The 18595-nt window shown below is 37.8% G+C and overlaps 5 protein-coding genes and 3 non-coding genes across 8 annotated transcripts; 6 read left to right on the top strand and 2 right to left on the bottom strand.

Annotated features, from left to right (window-relative positions):
- Positions 1 to 789: 789 nt before the first annotated feature.
- On the top strand, positions 790 to 6637 carry LOC137726210 (16S rRNA processing protein RimM family). The gene is made up of 10 exons (XM_068465097.2): positions 790 to 1060; positions 1568 to 1704; positions 1805 to 1939; positions 2240 to 2350; positions 2698 to 2982; positions 3672 to 3871; positions 4096 to 4405; positions 4871 to 4981; positions 5533 to 5724; positions 6198 to 6637. Exons 1-10 carry the CDS (start codon positions 874 to 876, stop codon positions 6543 to 6545), a joined length of 2016 nt encoding a protein of 671 aa, XP_068321198.2. The 5' UTR covers positions 790 to 873; the 3' UTR covers positions 6546 to 6637.
- Positions 6638 to 7719: 1082 nt separating this feature from the next.
- On the top strand, positions 7720 to 9839 carry LOC137725462 (large ribosomal subunit protein eL32z). Its single transcript, XM_068464152.2, has 4 exons — positions 7720 to 7850; positions 8023 to 8125; positions 9280 to 9461; positions 9549 to 9839. The coding sequence occupies exons 2-4, from the start codon at positions 8036 to 8038 to the stop codon at positions 9676 to 9678; spliced, it is 402 nt and encodes a 133-aa protein (XP_068320253.1). The 5' UTR covers positions 7720 to 7850; positions 8023 to 8035; the 3' UTR covers positions 9679 to 9839.
- LOC137727192 (small nucleolar RNA U31b) lies at positions 8222 to 8307 on the top strand. The gene has a single exon (XR_011067762.2). It is a non-coding gene; the product is annotated as a small nucleolar RNA U31b (small nucleolar RNA).
- Positions 8691 to 8768, top strand: LOC137727183 (small nucleolar RNA Z195/SNORD33/SNORD32 family). Its single transcript, XR_011067753.1, has one exon. It is a non-coding gene; the product is annotated as a small nucleolar RNA Z195/SNORD33/SNORD32 family (small nucleolar RNA).
- LOC137727185 (small nucleolar RNA Z196/R39/R59 family) lies at positions 8864 to 8947 on the top strand. Its single transcript, XR_011067754.1, has one exon. It is a non-coding gene; the product is annotated as a small nucleolar RNA Z196/R39/R59 family (small nucleolar RNA).
- Positions 9840 to 10977: 1138 nt separating the features above from the next.
- LOC137726352 (Pentatricopeptide repeat (PPR) superfamily protein) lies at positions 10978 to 13036 on the bottom strand. The gene is given in 2 exon segments (XM_068465269.2): positions 10978 to 11137; positions 11139 to 13036. Coding segments are annotated over 2 exon segments (1884 nt in total). The 5' UTR covers positions 12890 to 13036; the 3' UTR covers positions 10978 to 11004.
- Positions 13037 to 13704: 668 nt separating this feature from the next.
- Positions 13705 to 14732, top strand: LOC137726354 (membrane protein PM19L). Its single transcript, XM_068465271.2, has 4 exons — positions 13705 to 13909; positions 14031 to 14250; positions 14356 to 14401; positions 14477 to 14732. The coding sequence occupies exons 1-4, from the start codon at positions 13783 to 13785 to the stop codon at positions 14561 to 14563; spliced, it is 480 nt and encodes a 159-aa protein (XP_068321372.1). The 5' UTR covers positions 13705 to 13782; the 3' UTR covers positions 14564 to 14732.
- Positions 14733 to 14905: 173 nt separating this feature from the next.
- Positions 14906 to 18183, bottom strand: LOC137726353 (uncharacterized). The gene is made up of 4 exons (XM_068465270.2): positions 17705 to 18183; positions 16682 to 17322; positions 16488 to 16586; positions 14906 to 15325 (listed from the first exon to the last, which is right to left on the bottom strand). The coding sequence occupies exons 1-3, from the start codon at positions 17793 to 17795 to the stop codon at positions 16494 to 16496; spliced, it is 825 nt and encodes a 274-aa protein (XP_068321371.2). The 5' UTR covers positions 17796 to 18183; the 3' UTR covers positions 14906 to 15325; positions 16488 to 16493.
- Positions 18184 to 18595: the final 412 nt, after the last annotated feature.

The raw sequence follows: 18595 nt of genomic DNA, 5'->3' as shown, positions 1-18595 counted from the left end.
ATCAGTTTTCGTTAGATATTATTTACATTTGAATTTTAAATTTTAAATGATTTCTAACCGTATGATGTACGATAAAAAAACACAATTACGAGATTCTTAAGAAAAGGATCCGGCGAGGATCCTTTTCCGAAGCATAGTACATGGGACTTTACAGGAAAATACTCCATTCTCCATAAACACACACCAACCGACCATGGGCCTTCACACACTCTTTATTTCAATTTCGCCTAATTTATTAATTTTAATGACAAAAAATAAAAAGTTGCGTGTTAAGTTTTTAATTATGATTTAAAAAGAAAAGTGAAGACAAGGCGAAATTGAAAGAAACAACAGTTATTAAACGGACGTAAGATATTAAATTGTCATTATGGAGGTGCAAAGTTTAATTGTTGATATTCTCTTTAGTATAAATAAAGCAGTTGTACAATTATCATGTATTTGACCATCTCTTTAATAGAGGTAGGATTCATCGATACATGTGAATCTCGTTTTAATTAGAAAGATAATACAGATGATGATATATATAGATGATAAGAATATTATTTTTGTATAAACACAAAAAAGTTAAAAAATAAGCAGTTCCCTTCACTAGTACGAGGATCTAATAAAAAGAAGGAAAATTCATTTGGTTTTTCTTTGCGAGACATTTCTTGATTTAATGACAAAACAAATCACGGCCCATTGGGCCTTGAACAACTGGGTGTGACTGTAGCCTTACAAGCCCGTTCACTTTATTTCTCAAAAATGCTAAACAATTAATTAATTAATTAAAAAAAATATAAGGACGTTATTAACACAAATTAAAAGAAAAACGTAAAAATCAAGCCCGTTATCCTCGTGTAACAGAGCTTTGCGGGGGTGAGGGCGCCAAAAATGCAGAGAGCTTCTTCCATTCTCTGCTCTTCAAATCCACTTCCGGCTCTTCCCCCGACCTCTCACAGACTCGTCGCTCCGTTCCAAACTCGACCGACTCGTCCCAACTCAGTGCCCTCGCCCCTCCGGTTGCCCCTGGCTCGTCTGCACAATTACCGCCTTGCCCTCCCTCCTCTCCACAGCACTGGTAACCTGCTCTTCACTTATCAGTTGGAGTATTTGCTTTTGGCGTTTTTTATTTTGCAGTGTTTGATTGATGGGTTTTGTTTATCTCAGTATTTTGTTTACTGGGTCTGATTAATTTTGGGTTTTAGTGGCTCAGAAGCTCAAAAATGAGTGAGGTTTTAGTAAGTTTTCAGTGGGAAATTCATATATTAAGGTGAAGCACCAGTAATTATGAGTTAAAAACTTGTTTAGTAACTTAATTATGGTTAAAGTCTTTGCTTTCTTCTGTTATTAGCAACTATGTAATTGTAAAATCTGTTTATATGTATTGCATAATGTGATGAATCGATGGGAGTTTATGATAATTCCATTTGGTAGATTTGGCGTTTCGACCCAGATAGAAAAGCCTTCTTGGTATTCATCCGAATTGAATACATATGTGGGATGCCTTTGATGATTTTGATGTACTTTCTTATGTTCAATTCAATTGTATGCAAAACTTATTTATTTTTGTGTTTTGTCACTTAAGTCACTGAAGAGATTGTTGAGACTGCGACGGCGGGGTTAGGATTCACTCAAGTTGGGTACATATCAAATGTCCACGGGCTACAAGGGGAGGTTCGTGTGAAACCCAGTACCGAATTTCCTGAATTGCGGTTTTCCAAGGTAACTATGTATTCGAATGGATTTGGAATGTGATTGTTTGAGGGTTTTATTCGTCGAATATTATAATCTAATTGTGGATAAATTGATGTTATTTAATTAGCCTGGAAAAAGATGGTTGAGACAACAAGTATCAGGCAGAGAAATAATTCAAGAAGTTGAGCTGGTGGAGGGAAGAGGACACCCTGGTCAGAAGAGTTGGATACTGAGATTGGGAGGAATTGAAACAGTGGATGAGGTGAGCTTATTGAGGGCTGGCCTTTGTTTTTGGTTGTGCATGCAATAATTCCCGTCTTTCACTTTTTCAAATTTCATTTTGTGTTAGTTCTGTTTACGTGTAAAAGATATGGTGATAGCCTAATATGGGTCTGGTGTCATCTTTGTTCTATTTACACATAAAAGATATGGTGTATACTATCTCTGAGCATTACGTTTAAGCTTTCCTTGGTCAAATCTATTGTAAGGGAGAACATTGATAACGCTTTTGTGTTCACAATCATTAACGTTTAATGTCCCTATGTGGGGTTATATTTTTCAGGCCAGACAGCTAATTGGTTCAGCTTTACTTGTGAGGGAAGAAGATAGGCCGCAGTTGGAGGAAGGCGAAATTTATACTCGTGATCTTGTTGGGATGAAAGTTATTCTTAAGGTTCGTGTTAATAATGTCTTTTAATTTCAAAAGATATAGCTTTGGGCATGAAAATGCGTGTGTTCCTGACATCTACTAAATATAGATTGGTGTAATAATATCATTTTATACTAAATTCATTCTTTTGAAGAGACAATTTGTTTATCTAGTATTTCTCACAGATTTATGTTTCACTATATTTTTTTTCTGGAAAAATGTTTTGTCTGACTTTTATCTCTAGCTTTTGTTCATCAGTTTTCTTTCTCTTACTTAGCGCAGAAATTTGTCCTTTCCTTTTCTCGTCATGGATTCATCATCGGAACTCAATGTAGTGTTTTTACTGCTGTAACTATGTTCCTTGCTTTCAGGAAACTGGTGAACCTGTGGGAAGTGTTGTTAATGTTTTCAACAGCGGAGCAAGTGATCTTTTACAGGTCATGCTCGATACATCTCTAGATATCGTTGATTCAACTGGAAAGCCAAAGCCAGCAGGAACAAGATTATCTGGTCACCTTATGTGGATACCATTTGTCGAAGAAATTGTTCCAAATGTCGATATGAACAGGAAAGAAATGCAGATTACACCTCCAAAGGGACTCCTGGAACTAAATTTACGCTTTGATGAGAGGTCCAAGAAAGAAAGACGCCAACTTGTGAGGCACACTCTCTTTTTACACTTCATATCTGTTATTTCTTATTAACTGAGCCACCTTTTCCAAAATCACAAAATACAGAAATATGGTGTTTTTTGCATTATAGTCCATGTCATCAAGCTTTTTGTTCAATTCTCTTTGAAAGAATAACCAAGTCAAAGTCCCACCAGTTGGAACTTTGGTTACAGTTGATGTGTTGGAGGCTAAGTGGATTATAATTTTGTAGATTGATAGTGTTATAATGTCCTATCATGGCCTGATAACAGACTTACATTAGGAAATTCCTGGCTTGCTATGGTTTAAAATATGTGGATTACCGATTACGTGATCTCATGGAAATCCTAAACCCCATATCATCTATGAGATTTTGTACTTAGATATGTGAATTTATGAGTTTCATGTGATTAAATGATTATATTTCTTGTTACTGCGTAGCTATGAGGAGATTAGGCAAGTGAACAAAATGCAAAATGCAGTTACATTCACCTCGTTATTGTCTGGACCAAAAATCATCGAGACATTATAACTCTAAAGGCATTGCGCAAAAACCTTTGAAAAGCTTACTAGTGTAGGTTACTGTAGTGAATTTAGATGTAGATTAATATCCCATCGATTTCTTTAAGTTTAAAACATGCTATTGTACTCGATGGCTTTTGTGCCTTTAGTTAAAATCTTTTCATATGATTCAGGAATGGAAAGAGAGAAAAAAGTTGCAGAAGCGCCTCATAGCAGCAAAAAAGAAACTATGTGATTTGGAGCAAAAACATGTGTTCGATGGGTTAAGATTTGGAGAGAAAGCACAAAGAAGCTTACTTGCTGATCAGATTGTTGGCGTAAATTCGAAATTGCTTCAACAGGCTCTAGAAAATGTTCAGATACCATCCAAAAGGTAATATGATTTGTTCACATGTTAGTTTTTTGTTCCTCTGCTTCTAGCATTCTAACATAAAATGAAATGGATTTCAGTCTCAATCATTAAAAATCTAATATGAAAAAATGTATGTTGTATATGTAACTGTGTGAAGTGACTGAATAAGATGTCTGCTCTACTGCCAGATGTACTTGTCATTGATTAATATGATTATTGAACTTTTGTCTGACTTCTTTGTTCAGATGGAATGTAACTGAGATGATCAATGCCCTTAAAGCCAGAGAAACAACTAGTACTCTGGAAATATCAGAGAAATGTCTCGTTTCTTCTGCAAGCAAAGATAAGCTGGGTACACATCTTCACTTGCAGGAGAAAGGACTAGATCTCATATCTAAAGGAAAAGTTGCCATTGCTTTGGTTGTAAATGACAATGGGAATCAGCAAGGACCACAACTGGCCTCTAACCCTGATCTTGAGAATTCTGATGGCACTGAGATAATAGTATCTTCCTCTCTTCAGACATTACTTTGTGACGATCAAAGATTTGTAAAGGTGATACTGTTTTCTTTTATTCCCTTGAGGTTTTTTTTCTGATCATCTTTATGCATAATCTATACTTTTCCATTTGTTCCCATAAGTTGTAAAGCTTGGAACAAACTGGTGATCACTTAGGTTCTGGATGGAGTTCTTGTGTTATGTGCATATTAAGAATCTGTTTCATTTTAAACGATATTTTTAATGTAGTCAAATTTTCTCAAGTAGATTTGAGTGGGGAAAAACAAATGTCAAACATATGTCATATACATAAACGTTTCTTTTAGTTGTGAAGATACACTATGGAGTGTGTGGATGTTAGTTTCCTCAATTGTATTTCCTTGAGTGTATTCAATCTCCCATTTCCTTATAGAAACCTCACAAAATACTTAATTGTTCTCCACTAAGATGCATGTTTCAGTACAATCGATACTTTTGGATAATGTTTTCACAGTATGGTCCATTGGATATGTGTTATTGCAGATGGAAGATCGTGTGTCAGTACCTTTGGTTCTGGTTTGCTCGGCCCTAACAGTTCAATCTTTAAGGACGCATTTCTCAGAAAATGATTACTTTGGCTTCGTCCCTGAAAAGGTTTGTGGTTAAGGAATCAAGTGAAGAGTCTCTTGGTGATTTTGATATAGCATAAATGGCATGGTACTATAGAAAGCATTAAACACATTAACAGTCACAACATTTTATAATGGTTACACCGTGGCATTGAAATGGTAATTCCCACCGTAGAGGATCAATGGTCGTATAAATTTAACATAAAAATTTCCTTCAATAATCAACTCTTCAATTTTTACCAACTTTATTTATACTGATAGTACAGGATATGATGCTCTAGTTGAAAAGTTAGACCATTCCAATTGGACGAAGGTTTTGAATTTTAAATGTAGAACCAATTATGATGTTCATGTCTCTAATGATATGAGCCTCGGACCCCTGTTTTGTGCGTGCATGTATAAGCTTAAGCTGGAAATGAAACTAATCATCCTATTTAGAATACTGTGCTGTACATGCGTCTTACTTCTTCTTCATATTGGAGGGTTTCTTTGTCTTAAAAAGAAATCTCGAGTAACTAGAGTTTGATTTTGTAATTTTGTATATGCTTCCTTGTGCTCCCTTTGAACCTTTCACAGGTCTGGTTCTTAGAGGAAGAGAAACTTCCAGTTGTCGGCAATTCAGTGGAAGAAGAGAAGAAGCATAAGATTTTGATGAAATCACCTTGGGAAATACTTCAATTGCCTGTTGGATCTGGCGGAGTTTTCAGTTTGCTTTCATCAAACAATGTTCCAGAGAGTCTAAGTGAAATGGGCGTGGAGTATATTGAGGTTAGCGAAATTCGTTATAGTTCATTAAGTAGTTTTCGCTTTCTCAGAGCACACTTAAGAAAACGAGAGAAAAATGTTACTCACAGATATGATTTTATTTGCTCCAGTTCAGACATATGTTACGTATGATAAACTTGTAAAGCACCTAATTTACGTATAACCTGCCTATGCTAGAGTTGATAGTATCTGGAGTACTCTATGTTCATTTTCTTTTTTGTCGTATGAAAGCACTTTTTAACGGTGCCATGGCCTTTGCATTAGCTTTCCCCAATGCTAATGCATTTGTCAACCAGCTCAGCATATGCCAAACTGTCTAGCAGATTACAGTATTAGTGTTTCACATGCTGCAGTCATAAGTACCTATGCCACGCATAGGCTTCGTATGAATATTGTGCCTGCTTGCATCATTGATCATTTCATCCCTTGAGCACAGTTTCTCCTCCTTGATTCATTGCTTCTGCTCCCTCTTTCAGGTTTGCAGCACCAATCCTGGACACGTAGGTGCGAACTCACTACTTCTTGGTTTTGTTAACTCGTGGAAATCTGATATCGGGATCCAAATCTTCAAAGGCGGAAAGGACTACGAGGAAAATTTTGACTTTATATTCTCAACAAACTTGATGACGATGTTGACGAAACAAATTGATAAACTCCAGTTCTATGCAACTCCGAAGCAAAATTCTCATGTTGAGATGGCGGGAAAAGAATGGGTGGACGTTACCCCCAGCTCTCCCAACTCTTATGAGTTCGGTTGTTCAATTTACAGCGCTTTAAAGGCCTGTCCTTCCAACAAGCTTTGTATAATGGAGGTTACAGAGTAAACCTTGTAATTTTGGGTACCCAAAAGATATGAACAGATGTGTATACCAGTCTTTTCAGTATATATGGATAAATATATGTTATTTTTGGACAACCGTACCAAAAAAATAGTCATTCATAAAACCCTAGCAACCCCAATGGCAAGCTTGCTCTGCAAGCTACCAAAACACCCTACGGAAGCTCTTTGGGGAACCCTAAGAGAAGGTGTGTGTAGGTTAATGGTGGGAAGTTTGCAGGTCGGGGTCACCGTCCTTTGGCTGCTGAGTTCGCGGATGACATAACATTTCAGGGGTAAATTGTGTTTTCCCTCAGTTGAAATTAACTCTCCTATCTATTTTTTTGGTAAATTAATCCGCTAAACTATTCGACATCAACCACTTAGCCCTTCACTATCAGATCTGATAAAATTTTATTTATTTTGCCGTCAAATACTAAGAGTATCTCCAAAGGAGATGTCAAAATGTACACATCAACTATAACAGTAAAAAAAGACCACACTAATATTCTCCAACCGAAGTGTCAAATACTATGTGGCGATGACATGGATTGGCAGCAAAAGAGGTTGCCGTCAAATTTGACAGCAGCTTCAAATGTTTTTTTATTAATTATTAAATGTATTTTATTAATATTTAATTAGTTTAATAATTTATTATAATTAATGTTGAGTTGACCGATGCAATTATCTTACTTTAATCTTCTTTTCAATCAAGGAAGGTGAACATATTACTAATTAAACTTTAAATGTCCTTTATTAAATTTTAATTAGTTTAATAATTTATTTTATAAAGTAATAATTTAATTTGACAGATCGGTTGGAGAACAAAACTTTAAAAGATGTCTAAGTGCCACATAAGCTGTCAAAATTTAAATTTTATGTTCAAAATTTAACATCTTCTTTGAAGATGGTTTAACACTACTTTACCATCAAGAGTGAATCATGTGTTGATCACATGCCAATATTTGACGGCAAAGTGCATAAAGTTTCATCGAATATGACGGTGAGAGTGAGAGGTTAAATGACTGATTTCAAATAGTTTAAGAAGTTAAGGGGTCAATTTCAATTAGAATAATAATTTATAGGATGGGTAATGTTTGGGCCCTACAGAGCAATAGGCTAGACCCAGTTTTCAAGCCCAGATCTCTTAACCGGGGTTACGTTAAACCCATTAGCCAAACAGACCAGATTTTAGTCCACCCCCGAAATCGCAAAACCCTAGCAACCCCAATCTCTCCCACTCTCCGCTTATAAAACCAACGGCCCCAGCTACAATCCGCAGCTCGGCGGCTCAGCAAAAACCCTATACACTGTAAGCCTCTCTCTCTCTCTCTCTCTCTCTCTCTCTCTCTCTCTCTCTCTCTCTCTCTCTCTCCATGCCGCTTTCTCCTAGGAGTTCAGATCTGTTCTATGTATCTAAATCGATTCTATTAGGGTTTCGCTGATACAATTCCAATCTATTGTTTGGATGTTTGGATTTGCAGCAGGTAAGTGAATATGGCGGTGCCGTTGCTGAAGAAGTCGATCGTGAAGAAGCGGGTCAAGCACTTCAAGAGGCCCCAGAGCGACCGCAAGGCCTCCGTCAAGGTATAATACCAAAATCCTTCATCTGCCATTTGTTTTCTGATTTTTTTTCTTTTTTTTTTTGAATTTTTGTTTTGTTTTAGTGTCAATTTATGTGGAGAAAATGATGATACTATTGTCGCCCCAGTCTTACTTGCATTTTACAATGGATGCAAGATGGTGATAGACATGCTTATATCTGATTCTGTTGCCATATATTTAATTCGGTAATTAATTTGTTTGTATAGATTTATATAACCGTTTGATTGGGTTTTTTTTTTTTGTTGAATTTCGTTGCAAACGTATGGAACAATTGTTTTCGTGTTGTCGAAGCGGTACAAGATACCATTTCGTTATTTGAACTTGGTTTTTGATGGATATGAGGATAGCTATTTCGCCGCTGGCTGACTTGCATCTTAAGATGCAATGCGGTGAATTCGTGATCGACTATCTGATCTTTTATAGCAATAAAAATTTGGGTTTTTACCATTTGATTGGTCAATTTGTGGGCAATCTACAGAATTTGCTTCAGTCTTGTTCACAAGTATACTGGTTTGTTCGAAAGGGTTTTAATTTTAAGCCATATGCAACAAGAAGTGATGATTTGTACCCATCTATTCTGCAATTTGAATGATGAATACTTACATGCACTACCATCTGATCTTTGTTGCATTTCCATTTTCATTTACCACTTTTAGTAATTTGTTTTGTTTTCTTAAGATTATTAACCCTTTTTTTATTGTTTCTGTTTGGAAGTAAGTCTGCAATCCGTGATGCAAATATTTAACGCTAATGACATCCTGTGATTATTAAGTTAAAAATCACCATCTTTCGACTGAGATTGCAGTTTGAACAGTTAGTTCATACATTGGGATTGCTCCGTTTGTTTCTAATATGTGGTCGTGTGTGTGAATATGCATTGGTGTGGTATCGTTTTAGGAGTCGTTTGCCTATGGTATCTGATGTCCAGATTTATTATCTGTGGCTGGACATTTCGTTTAACAGGGCGTACATAAAACTTTACAGGTCTTTGCGACACAGTTAGCTTTGATTCTCAACAGCTTTCTGTTACTTTAACCCTGCAAACATTCATTTTCCTACATTGTTTATTTATCGGAGTCATTTCCTTTTTTTAAATTGCTCTGACTAATCATGTTAATAAACTTTTGGTTTGACAGCCCAGCTGGAGAAGGCCAAAGGGTATTGATTCTCGTGTTAGAAGAAAGTTCAAGGGATGTGTTCTCATGCCCAATATTGGTTACGGGTCAGACAAGAAGACTCGCCATTATCTTCCCAATCATTTCAAGAAGTTTGTTGTGCACAACGTCAAAGAGCTTGAACTGCTGATGATGCACAACAGGTAAACCGAGGACCTTTGTTTTGCCTCTGTAAGTTCCGATTTAGTTTTCACATAACATTTCTAACTTGCATCGTCTTTCTCAATCAGGACCTACTGCGCTGAGATTGCACACAATGTGTCCACAAGGAAGAGGAAAGAAATTGTTGAGCGAGCCGCGCAGCTTGATGTTGTTGTCACGAACAAGCTGGCCAGGTTGCGCAGCCAGGAAGATGAATGAGCTCGTCTCTAACCTACATTTTGTAGTGAGCATTATTTTTTGGCACTATGATGAGTTGTAATGTTGATACTTTAAACACCGAGCATCGGATTTTTATCTGTTACAATGTAAGCAATTGAACATGGGGTTTTATTTTTTATCATGATTCCGTTATGTTAGAACTATGTTCATTTCAAATCCAGTACCTTAGTATTTCATTTTGTTGCCAGAGCTGCCGTACGAAGTACAAATAAAGTTGCCATGGTCGATCCCAAATAGATCTACAAATTCGTCTTCAACGCCGCGCGATTCACTCATCTTCCACTCCATCTCTCTCTCTTTCGCTTCCATTTCAATTTCCGCAAGCAGTTGAGAAACGCCCTTCCCGCTTTTATCGTCATCTCCTCTCTCGGGCATTACGTCGAACACCTTCACTTCAATATCAGCTTCCAGTTCTTCCGACTTGTCGAAGTCTGGCTTCCGCGTAATTTTCTTCATCTTCTTCGGGACCAAATTGAAGTCTTTGGTTTCGATTTCAGAAGCTGCCTCAGTACGGTGGTTCTCCGCCGCATGATGATCGGCGGTGTCCATGGTAGCGCGGCTCGTTATTGATGATCTCCGCTACGAGAACTCGATTTGGTAGTAGTGCGGTAAGATTCAGGCAGAGCCCATTATATAAACAACTATCAAAACGGTGCCGTTGGCAACTCAAAGCAAATTTGAATTTTGCTATTTATTTCTCCTTTTTTTTTGTTTGGCCCCTCCGATTTGTTCCATTTCTATATGTGATCTTGTAACAATATTTCCAAATGTAGAGATTTGTAAGGCTAAATTGTTTGTTTATAATATTATCGTGGCTCGAATAGAACAACAAGGAAAGACCCCTGTCCAAAAAAATTCACACAAACAAAAAATAATAGTACTTATAGCTTTATTGTAAAAATAACAAGGCAATAATTGTTAATTAAACTTTTGTTGTGAGTCCCACTAGTAGTTTGCGGTCGAAAATCCAAATTTATATTGGTCTTTCGTTTTTGACTTTTTAGCCAAATAGTTCTTGAGATTGACATAACTTCTCATTTTGGTTCTTGAGATTTGAAACTGATAAAAGTGGCCCCTGACTTTGTTCACCATTAATCATTTTAGTCATTCCGTAAAAATCTCCATTGAATAATGTTAAGGTAACAAAAAAACCCTTAATTTTTGTCAAATCATTTTGGCCCATTGTTTATTAAATTGATTGTATTTTTGTCATTTTGGTGTCATTAAACGAAATTTTTTACGAAAAGACCTAAATGATTGATGGTAGACAAACTCATGGACAAAAAATGAGAAATTATGTAAATTTCAGAGACCATTTTGGGTAAAAAGACTTCTCAGCCTCAGTATCATACAAAAGGCAAATCTTTGATCGAAAATGTAACCAACTTCCTTCGATCTTCCTTCTAACCAACCCACTTTCTGATAAATTTGCTCATTAAGTAACCCAACTGTAACCAGGTTGTTTTACAGTCCTCGACTGTTTCATCTTCCCTCGAATTCTCGAGACGTCGCTCCATCTATTTGCAGAAGCATATAAATTTGACAGTAAAACATAAGCAGCACTGCAATGCGGGTCAAGATCTTCGATGCGTTTTGCAGCTCTTTCAGCCACGTCGAAATTGCAATGCATCGTGCAAGCGCCAAGTAAAGTTAGCCATACCGTCTTGTTCGCTTGCACAGGCATGTTCTTAATCAGCTCCTCTGCTTCTTCCAACTCACCGCATCGAGCTAAGACATCCACCATACATGCGTAGTGCTCAAGTTTCACCTCGACAGATTTCCGCTGTGAGAAGTATTCGAAAAAGCGTCTTGCTTTCTGCAACATCCCCGAATGGCTGCACGCAGAAAGCAACCCCGTGAATGTGATTTCATCTGGCTCTACTCCAGCACGTATCATTTGGTTAAAGAGTGTCAAAACCCACATGCCACAACCGTGCTGCGCACATCCGACTATGGTTGAGTTCCATGACACAATGTTCTTATCACGGACTCTCTTAAATATAGCAACTCCATCATTTATGCTTCCACATTTGGTAAACAAGACGATAAGTGAATTACCGACAAAGACATCAGTTTCAAAACCTAGCTTAACCGCTGATGTTTGAATCTCCTTGCCCCGTTCAAGATCTTCTAATCCGCAGCACGAATTCAATGCACTAGTGAAGGAAGACTGATTAGGAAGAACACCCGATTTCAGCATGTTCCTGAAAACCGTCAACGCATCTTCGTGTCGGCAGTTCAAACCACATCCTGTCAATAGAGCCGTCCATACTACAACATTCTTATGCAAGCTCGTGTTGAAAACACTGTACGAATTCTCCATTTGCTTGCAGTTTGCATAGAGTGTTATAAATGAAGCAGCTACAAACTCGTCGAAGCAGTACCCTAACTTGACAATCTGACCATGAATCTGAACACCTAAATCTAAACGCAACAAATTTGCAGAAGCTGTCACCACACACACAAGTGTTGTCAAAGTGGGTTGCACACCAGAACCCATCATCTCTCGAAAAAATTGCAAAGCTTCATCCGTCCTCCCAATTCTGTCAAGCCCCCCAATCATCGAAGTCCACGAAATAACATTCTTACAATGCATCACTCTAAACAACTTCTTAGCATCTTCCACTCTTCCATTACTGAAGTATCCATGAATCATCGAATTCCAAACCGCCACATCCCTCACAGGCATCTCACGAAACAACCGCTCTGCCATCTCAACATCACCAAACTGCAGGAATCCATTCATAATCGTCGTCCACGAAACAACACTCTTTCCTGGCATTCCATCAAAAAGCTCCTTAGCCTTGCTCAAATCTCCACAATCCAAACACCCTTTGATCATCGAATTCCAAGAGACTGCATCCTTCTCAGGCATTTCGTAGAACAGTTCGAGGGCATTGTCGAGCCTGCGCATTCGCGCATACCCCGTGACCATCATGGTGTACAAATCAACACCGGGAAAAGGGATTTCATTGAAAACTCGGCGAGCTTGGTCTAGATTTTGGTTCTTTAGATGATCAGAGAGCAGTGATTTGTAAGATGGGGCGGTCAATTTGGTGTAATTCATCAAACCCACTAAGCATTCGGAGAGTTTCGGAAGACTTTTGCGTAAATTGGAGCGTGAAATGGAGAGTGAAAGTGGAAGCTCTGAGGTTCCGAGGCTTTGAAAAATGGCGGGAAATCTTAGCATGACCGTTAATCGGTAACGGTGCAGAAAACCAACGTGCGGCAGAAGACAGACTGGTTGGGTGGTTTACACTAAAAGGCCAAAACGCAGCGTCTTGTACGCGTCGAAAGTTTCTTGCCCTGCACATTTGACTTCGGCGCACTATTTTAATCCCAATGCACTTTGAATAAATTAGAAGAGTATTAAACATAAAAATAAATATGAGCGTGTAGAAGGAGAAAAATAGTGCAGAATCATTTTATTATAAGTTTTTGCTGTTAATAATAAAGATAAATTTGAATTTTATTTAACTCTTATTGCACTAGACAATAACAGTTGATCGGTGCAATATTTTTTCTCTAGTTTAATTATTGAAGTTCTCACTAACTTAACTGTAGTCAAGAAGGTTTCATTCTTATTGTACTTGTGGATTAGGACATCTGTCTAGCATAGTGTGCTTGCTCCTTTGCACCCAAGTTTGAATTCTCTTTGCAGTTTAGAGTAGTTTAAACTATCGTTTGCATTAAAAAAACAAACAAATCAGGAAAGCGACGCTACTTAAACAAAAAATAATAATATATGTGTCCAACTTGATAAGAATACCACTTTCTTTTAATCTCTTAGGAAGAATTTAATGGCACAAAGCCTAGAAAAAGAATGTACCCCAAGAAGAAGACTTAAAAATGTGAGCCAAGTAAGAATCCGGACATTTTTTGCTTGGTTTGCCTTGATCATCAAGCATCACCTCCTTTACAGCCCCACACATTTAGGGACCAACACCCTCAGCAAGAAAAGAACCAAAACCTTCTTCCAAGTTCCATTCCATATATATAATAAGATCACCTCTTTCTGCTTTAAGACATGCAATAACAAGTACAAATCCTTTCTGCATTCCAACAGCTTTTGATCCTACAGAAATGGCCAACCAGCAGTTAAAACCCGTTGCCGGTCTGCTTTTGGTTCTCAATTTATGCATGTATGTCATCGTCTTGGGCATTGGAAGCTGGGCCATCAACAGAGCAATCGACCACGGTTTCGTTATTGGTAAACGCTCTTAACTGCTTGAGCTACAACCCTTTGTCTCTGTGTCTCTCTTTCTTGTTTTACACTTTTTGTAGTATATGATTTCTTCTTTGTATGCTAATGCTGAGTGAGACTTTTGTAGGTCCTGATATTCATCTCCCGGCACATTTTTCCCCCATATACTTCCCCATGGGAAATGCTGCGACCGGGTTCTTTGTGACATTCGCGCTGCTCGCCGGAGTTGTTGGCGCTGCTTCAGCTATTTCCGGTATCAACCATCTTCGATCTTGGACCTCTGAGAGCTTGCCGTCTGCAGCCACAGCTGCTACCATTGCCTGGACCCTCACCGTACTTGCCATGGGGTACTTACAAGTCATTGACATCCATAATAACAGATGCATAGTTGCATACAATTGTTTGAACTACTTTTTCTCTGTATTAACTGGCTGTTAACCTAATTCGTGCAGCTTCGGTTGCAAGGAGATCGAGCTTCGGATCAGAAATTCCCGCTTGGTAAGATGAAAATTTTATGTCGTGACAAAATGATTATCAAACGAACCCTAAAATACTCATTCAATTTCTTTGCAGAGAACAATGGAGGCCTTCTTGATCATCCTTACCGCGACGCAGCTTCTGTATTTAGCAGCCATTCATACCGTTGTATCGAGGAGATGATCCTTTAGAGTAGAACAACTTTTGTGTTTGTGTGCAGCGTCTGAATTTTTGTGTGTTAATTTTTTTATTTTTTTTTCACTTTTCGCTTTGAATAAACCTGGCCATGGTTATGGTATCAATAGTGTGATATAATTGGATTGGATTGAATACATAATGTTTTCAACACTCATCTTATGAATTACGCTCTTAACGCTGGAATTTTTATAGCGTGACGTCCGACGCCTTCACCTGGTGTTACTAACTATCCATCGCGAATGGTAAATAGAAGATTTTCAACTCCGATCAATAAGATACGTAAAACGGCTACGAATGCAAACAAGTACAAGAGCGCAACATGCCGAATAAGCAACAAAATTGATGGAGAGAAAAACCATCAATCAAACACTTTCACTATTCGAGCAATATGCTAATATGTAAATTACGGGAAGCGGGATTCGAACTTGGCTACAACAATCAAGTGAAGACTGATTGAGAAGTTGCAAATTTATGTCACACCACTGGCCTACCAATGCTAAAAAGGAAGTAAAAGCAGGAGATATAAAGCTGCCTACTATTCCCGACACCATCACCACCGCAAATCTTAAATTGGTTTTAATCGGGTTCTTGCCCAGTATTCTTTAGGGGACAAAAATATAAGTTCCAATATCGAAATATCATAAAATTCTCTGAACATTCTTGATTCTTCACTTCCATAAGCTTCATGAGGCCACTGAAACCCGCCATGCTCGTTTTTTGGTTACAAAACCGCTTCATCCGCTGTTTCTGCATCACAAGAAACCTTGAAAAAGTCAACCAAGATGCAGTTTAAAAGGTACTACAAACTCGAACGGTAACATCAGTCAATTCCATAGAAAATTGTTATGCAGGAAGGCCGTGCTTATATCTCAATGCTGGCACAAAGTTGAGCAATAATCTATAGCACCTAAAACTCAGCAACGTTCTCAGAATATGAGACAATTTAAGCAGGTTCGGATCAAATCAGAAAATACCTGACTCTTGAAAAGATCACATTCAGATAGCACGCTTTGTAGATAAGTTAAAACAGAAATGCCTAATAAATTCTCCTTTAGGTGAGCTAGCAGCTATCTAACCACTCCTAAATGATGAAATATGAGACCCTGTTCTTTTAATCTCAAGTACAATCTCATCTACCTTTACAATCGGCATAAGGGACTGTGGACATCAAGATATGAGTTCTCGAACATTTGGAATTCCGGCTTCTATCTAATTTCTTCTTCACGAGGACAGCTGAAAGTCTCAAAATACTGCTTTAAGTCTCCTTTGGGAAGAAGCCTCAACAATTTCTTCTCCATTCTTATCTTTTAAACAAAAAAAACTTTAAATCCAGGCAGTGTATTGTTATACCTTTACTCTTCTTCTCACTGCTTTACTACTCAACACTTGTATAGCGTGACAATCCTACTCGATTGATAACTAAATTTCCTTTTAACTACGTAAGATAACACATTATGCAAAACATTAAATGTAATTCTCCATCCACTATTTACATTCCATAGGCAACACGATAAACATTATAAAACCCTTCATATGAGAAAATCGTAACCGAGGCCTTTCGTGGCAACCAATCTTGACATAGTGACTAGGGTGGATATCTCGTATACAAAAGCTAGCAGTTTGCCCTGTCTCCTCCAGGGACACTTCCAGTTTTTGGTTACTATTTTTAACTAGAACTGCAATCCATATTCTATAAAAGCATAAATCAGACACCTAGAGACCTCGGTCAGTAAAGATCAAGAATTCAAAATTTAGTAATTAGAAATGACCACTTAAACAATTATGGCATCCCTGTTACATCATAAACACTTCTGACTACCTCACTGACCCAGTCTACTCATTTGCATTGACAAATACATAGAGACAAAAGGCAAGACATGTTATTTGAACTTGATAGAAAAATCCCAACCTGAACTCATCTACCGGAGCCTGCTATCGCATCCAAAATTCCACAGCAGCTAAGCCAAGATGATTTTTGCACCACAGGTGGGGCCGGAGCTATCAGAGGCTGCATAATTCCAGTCCAAGAAGTTGCATTTAGTTATACAAAAAAAAGAAGATATAACGTCAAACTTTCAATGAAAAAAAAAATGTGGCCAATACCTGCTTTTCAGAATATTCTGGAACCTCAGTATCTTTGATGGGTTCAGCATCATTACTAACTTGGGCCAGAGAAGTACCTAATGATGGCAATGCTTTACTCTCATTTTCTTTAGACGCAGATTCCACCACACTTGAAGATGCCTTGGCAGTATCATTCAGTAATGGCAATGATTTATCCTCAGTTTTCTTTGATACAGGATCCCCAATAGGCAGTGATGTCTCTGTACTGTTCTCTAACCCCGCATTTACTACATCATTGGAGATCGCTGCACTTTCATCTAGCGGACTTTCTGTCACAGAAACCTCATGCTTAACAGAATCAACAGAAGGGGCACTCTCTGTAGTAGCTGAACTTGTAGTCTTTCCAGCCGGTGCATCTTCATTATGATTTTTTTCCTCCGAAACTGAAACATAGGTATCCTCCCTTCGCCTTCTATCGACAACTCGAGACTCTTCATCTGAACTACTACTGCTAGAGCTTCTGTCGTCCCCGTTAGATGATCCCTTTGCAGACTTAGCATCCTCAATAACCACATCTTTGCTCCCAGAATCGTCTTTCAGTTCCCTCTCAATTCCAACTTTCTGAACAGCCTCCGCATCCCTAGGTACTCCCTTATCTTGGGAGTTCTCATAATTACTTCCTAACATGGTTCAATTCAATCACAAGACTTTCAATCAAAATCATGCAAAGCTTAAGGCTTCAATAAACACCCATTAAGCCAATTCAAAACCCAAAAAGTGTCAAAGACTCAAAATTCAAAACTGTCATTAGAGAGGGGCAACCACAATTTGTTCACCCAGAATAAAGCTAAAAACATCACATCCGCAAATACCCACCAACCCAAATGGGGGAAAATGAAACAAAATTAAAGCTACCAAAAACAAGAAACTGGTAAAAACCCAATTACCCAAATCGAAAAAATAACAAGAAAATTTAACTGAAAAGGGTTCGGAAACAACGGAGTGAGAGATGGGTAAGTGTGGGATTGATGAATTGGATAAATAAACAGACAAAGAAAGCACCTTGAGGAGGAGGAGGATTGGATGTGCCGTTGTGGGTTTCCTGCTCCTTCTTTTTCTTGGCAGCTTTTCGCTTCTTGGCACCTGATGGCATGATTACAGGCTCTCTCTCTCCTCCTTGTGGGGATTGTACAGCAGGAATGGGGTCTCTCTCTCTCTCTCCTCTCGGACGGAGAGACAGATCTTCGTATTATTCAATCGAATTCAAAACCCCCCAAGTCTTCTCCTTCTGTCTCTCTCTAAAAGGTGATTATGTGGGACTGTTTTGGTGGCGAGGATCTATAACTGGATATGTTTAAAAATTAAAAAAATAAAAAATAAAAACTTGAAAATGGTAAGAAATAAGGAGAAGAGGATTGTATTGGGATTTCTGAAGAAAATTTTCAGGCATTGATCTATATATAGATTCGTGTGAAGATTCTGTGTGTTTTGGTTGGGCTAGTTTATATAAAAATTGGAAACTTATGTCCGGGTCATCCGGCAACAGTGATGGAGTTAGAAATTTATAACAATTGAGTCATAAAATAGAAACTTCTAAAAATTGACCATACTTTTATATAAAATTGCCAATTTATAATTTTTTTTTCTTTTTTGCAAAAAAATAATTCCATAATTCCATAAACCCTAAAACTTTCAATTAAGCCCATGATGAGAAAAAAATACTGATATGATATGATTGGAAATCCTGTGATACAACCAAGTGCCACGAAAGATGCCTAACCTAACTTAAACATCAGAGAAGTTTTGAAATAGGAGATATGATTGGGTGGGGAAGACATTTGAGTATTTGATAAGTCTTCAACTTGCTGGAGAATTAGCATGCTATAACTTTTTTTTTTTTTTTTTAAGCAAAACATAACACAAACGACGGAATTTTTGTTTGTTTCAATTTAA

The sequence above is a fragment of the Pyrus communis genome, chromosome 5 (genome assembly GCF_041283825.1).
Source record: "Pyrus communis isolate YQ-2024b chromosome 5, ASM4128382v1, whole genome shotgun sequence".
In the NCBI taxonomy this organism is placed as follows: Eukaryota; Viridiplantae; Streptophyta; class Magnoliopsida; order Rosales; family Rosaceae; genus Pyrus; species Pyrus communis.
The sequence above is the reverse complement of the archived record's forward strand: the minus strand, read 5'-3'. Positions and strand labels throughout refer to the sequence as shown.

What these genes read in the sequence shown, in the direction of transcription:
- LOC137726210 (XM_068465097.2), top strand. Translation starts at nt 874, where the DNA reads ATGCAGAGAGCTTCTTCCATTCTCTGCTCTTCAAATCCACTTCCGGCT. An exon ending in GAATTGAAACAGTGGATGAG is followed by an intron (nt 1,940 to 2,239) that starts GTGAGCTTATTG and finishes TATATTTTTCAG; the next exon opens with GCCAGACAGCTAATTGGTTC. An exon ending in ACGATCAAAGATTTGTAAAG is followed by an intron (nt 4,406 to 4,870) that starts GTGATACTGTTT and finishes GTGTTATTGCAG; the next exon opens with ATGGAAGATCGTGTGTCAGT.
- LOC137725462 (XM_068464152.2), top strand. Translation starts at nt 8,036, where the DNA reads ATGGCGGTGCCGTTGCTGAAGAAGTCGATCGTGAAGAAGCGGGTCAAG. An exon ending in ACCGCAAGGCCTCCGTCAAG is followed by an intron (nt 8,126 to 9,279) that starts GTATAATACCAA and finishes TTGGTTTGACAG; the next exon opens with CCCAGCTGGAGAAGGCCAAA. An exon ending in CTGCTGATGATGCACAACAG is followed by an intron (nt 9,462 to 9,548) that starts GTAAACCGAGGA and finishes TTTCTCAATCAG; the next exon opens with GACCTACTGCGCTGAGATTG.
- LOC137726354 (XM_068465271.2), top strand. Translation starts at nt 13,783, where the DNA reads ATGGCCAACCAGCAGTTAAAACCCGTTGCCGGTCTGCTTTTGGTTCTC. An exon ending in CGACCACGGTTTCGTTATTG is followed by an intron (nt 13,910 to 14,030) that starts GTAAACGCTCTT and finishes AGACTTTTGTAG; the next exon opens with GTCCTGATATTCATCTCCCG. An exon ending in GGATCAGAAATTCCCGCTTG is followed by an intron (nt 14,402 to 14,476) that starts GTAAGATGAAAA and finishes ATTTCTTTGCAG; the next exon opens with AGAACAATGGAGGCCTTCTT.
- LOC137726353 (XM_068465270.2), bottom strand. Translation starts at nt 17,795, where the DNA reads ATGCCATCAGGTGCCAAGAAGCGAAAAGCTGCCAAGAAAAAGAAGGAG. An exon ending in CAATCCTCCTCCTCCTCAAG is followed by an intron (nt 17,323 to 17,704) that starts GTGCTTTCTTTG and finishes GAACCATGTTAG; the next exon opens with GAAGTAATTATGAGAACTCC. An exon ending in CAGAATATTCTGAAAAGCAG is followed by an intron (nt 16,587 to 16,681) that starts GTATTGGCCACA and finishes GGAATTATGCAG; the next exon opens with CCTCTGATAGCTCCGGCCCC.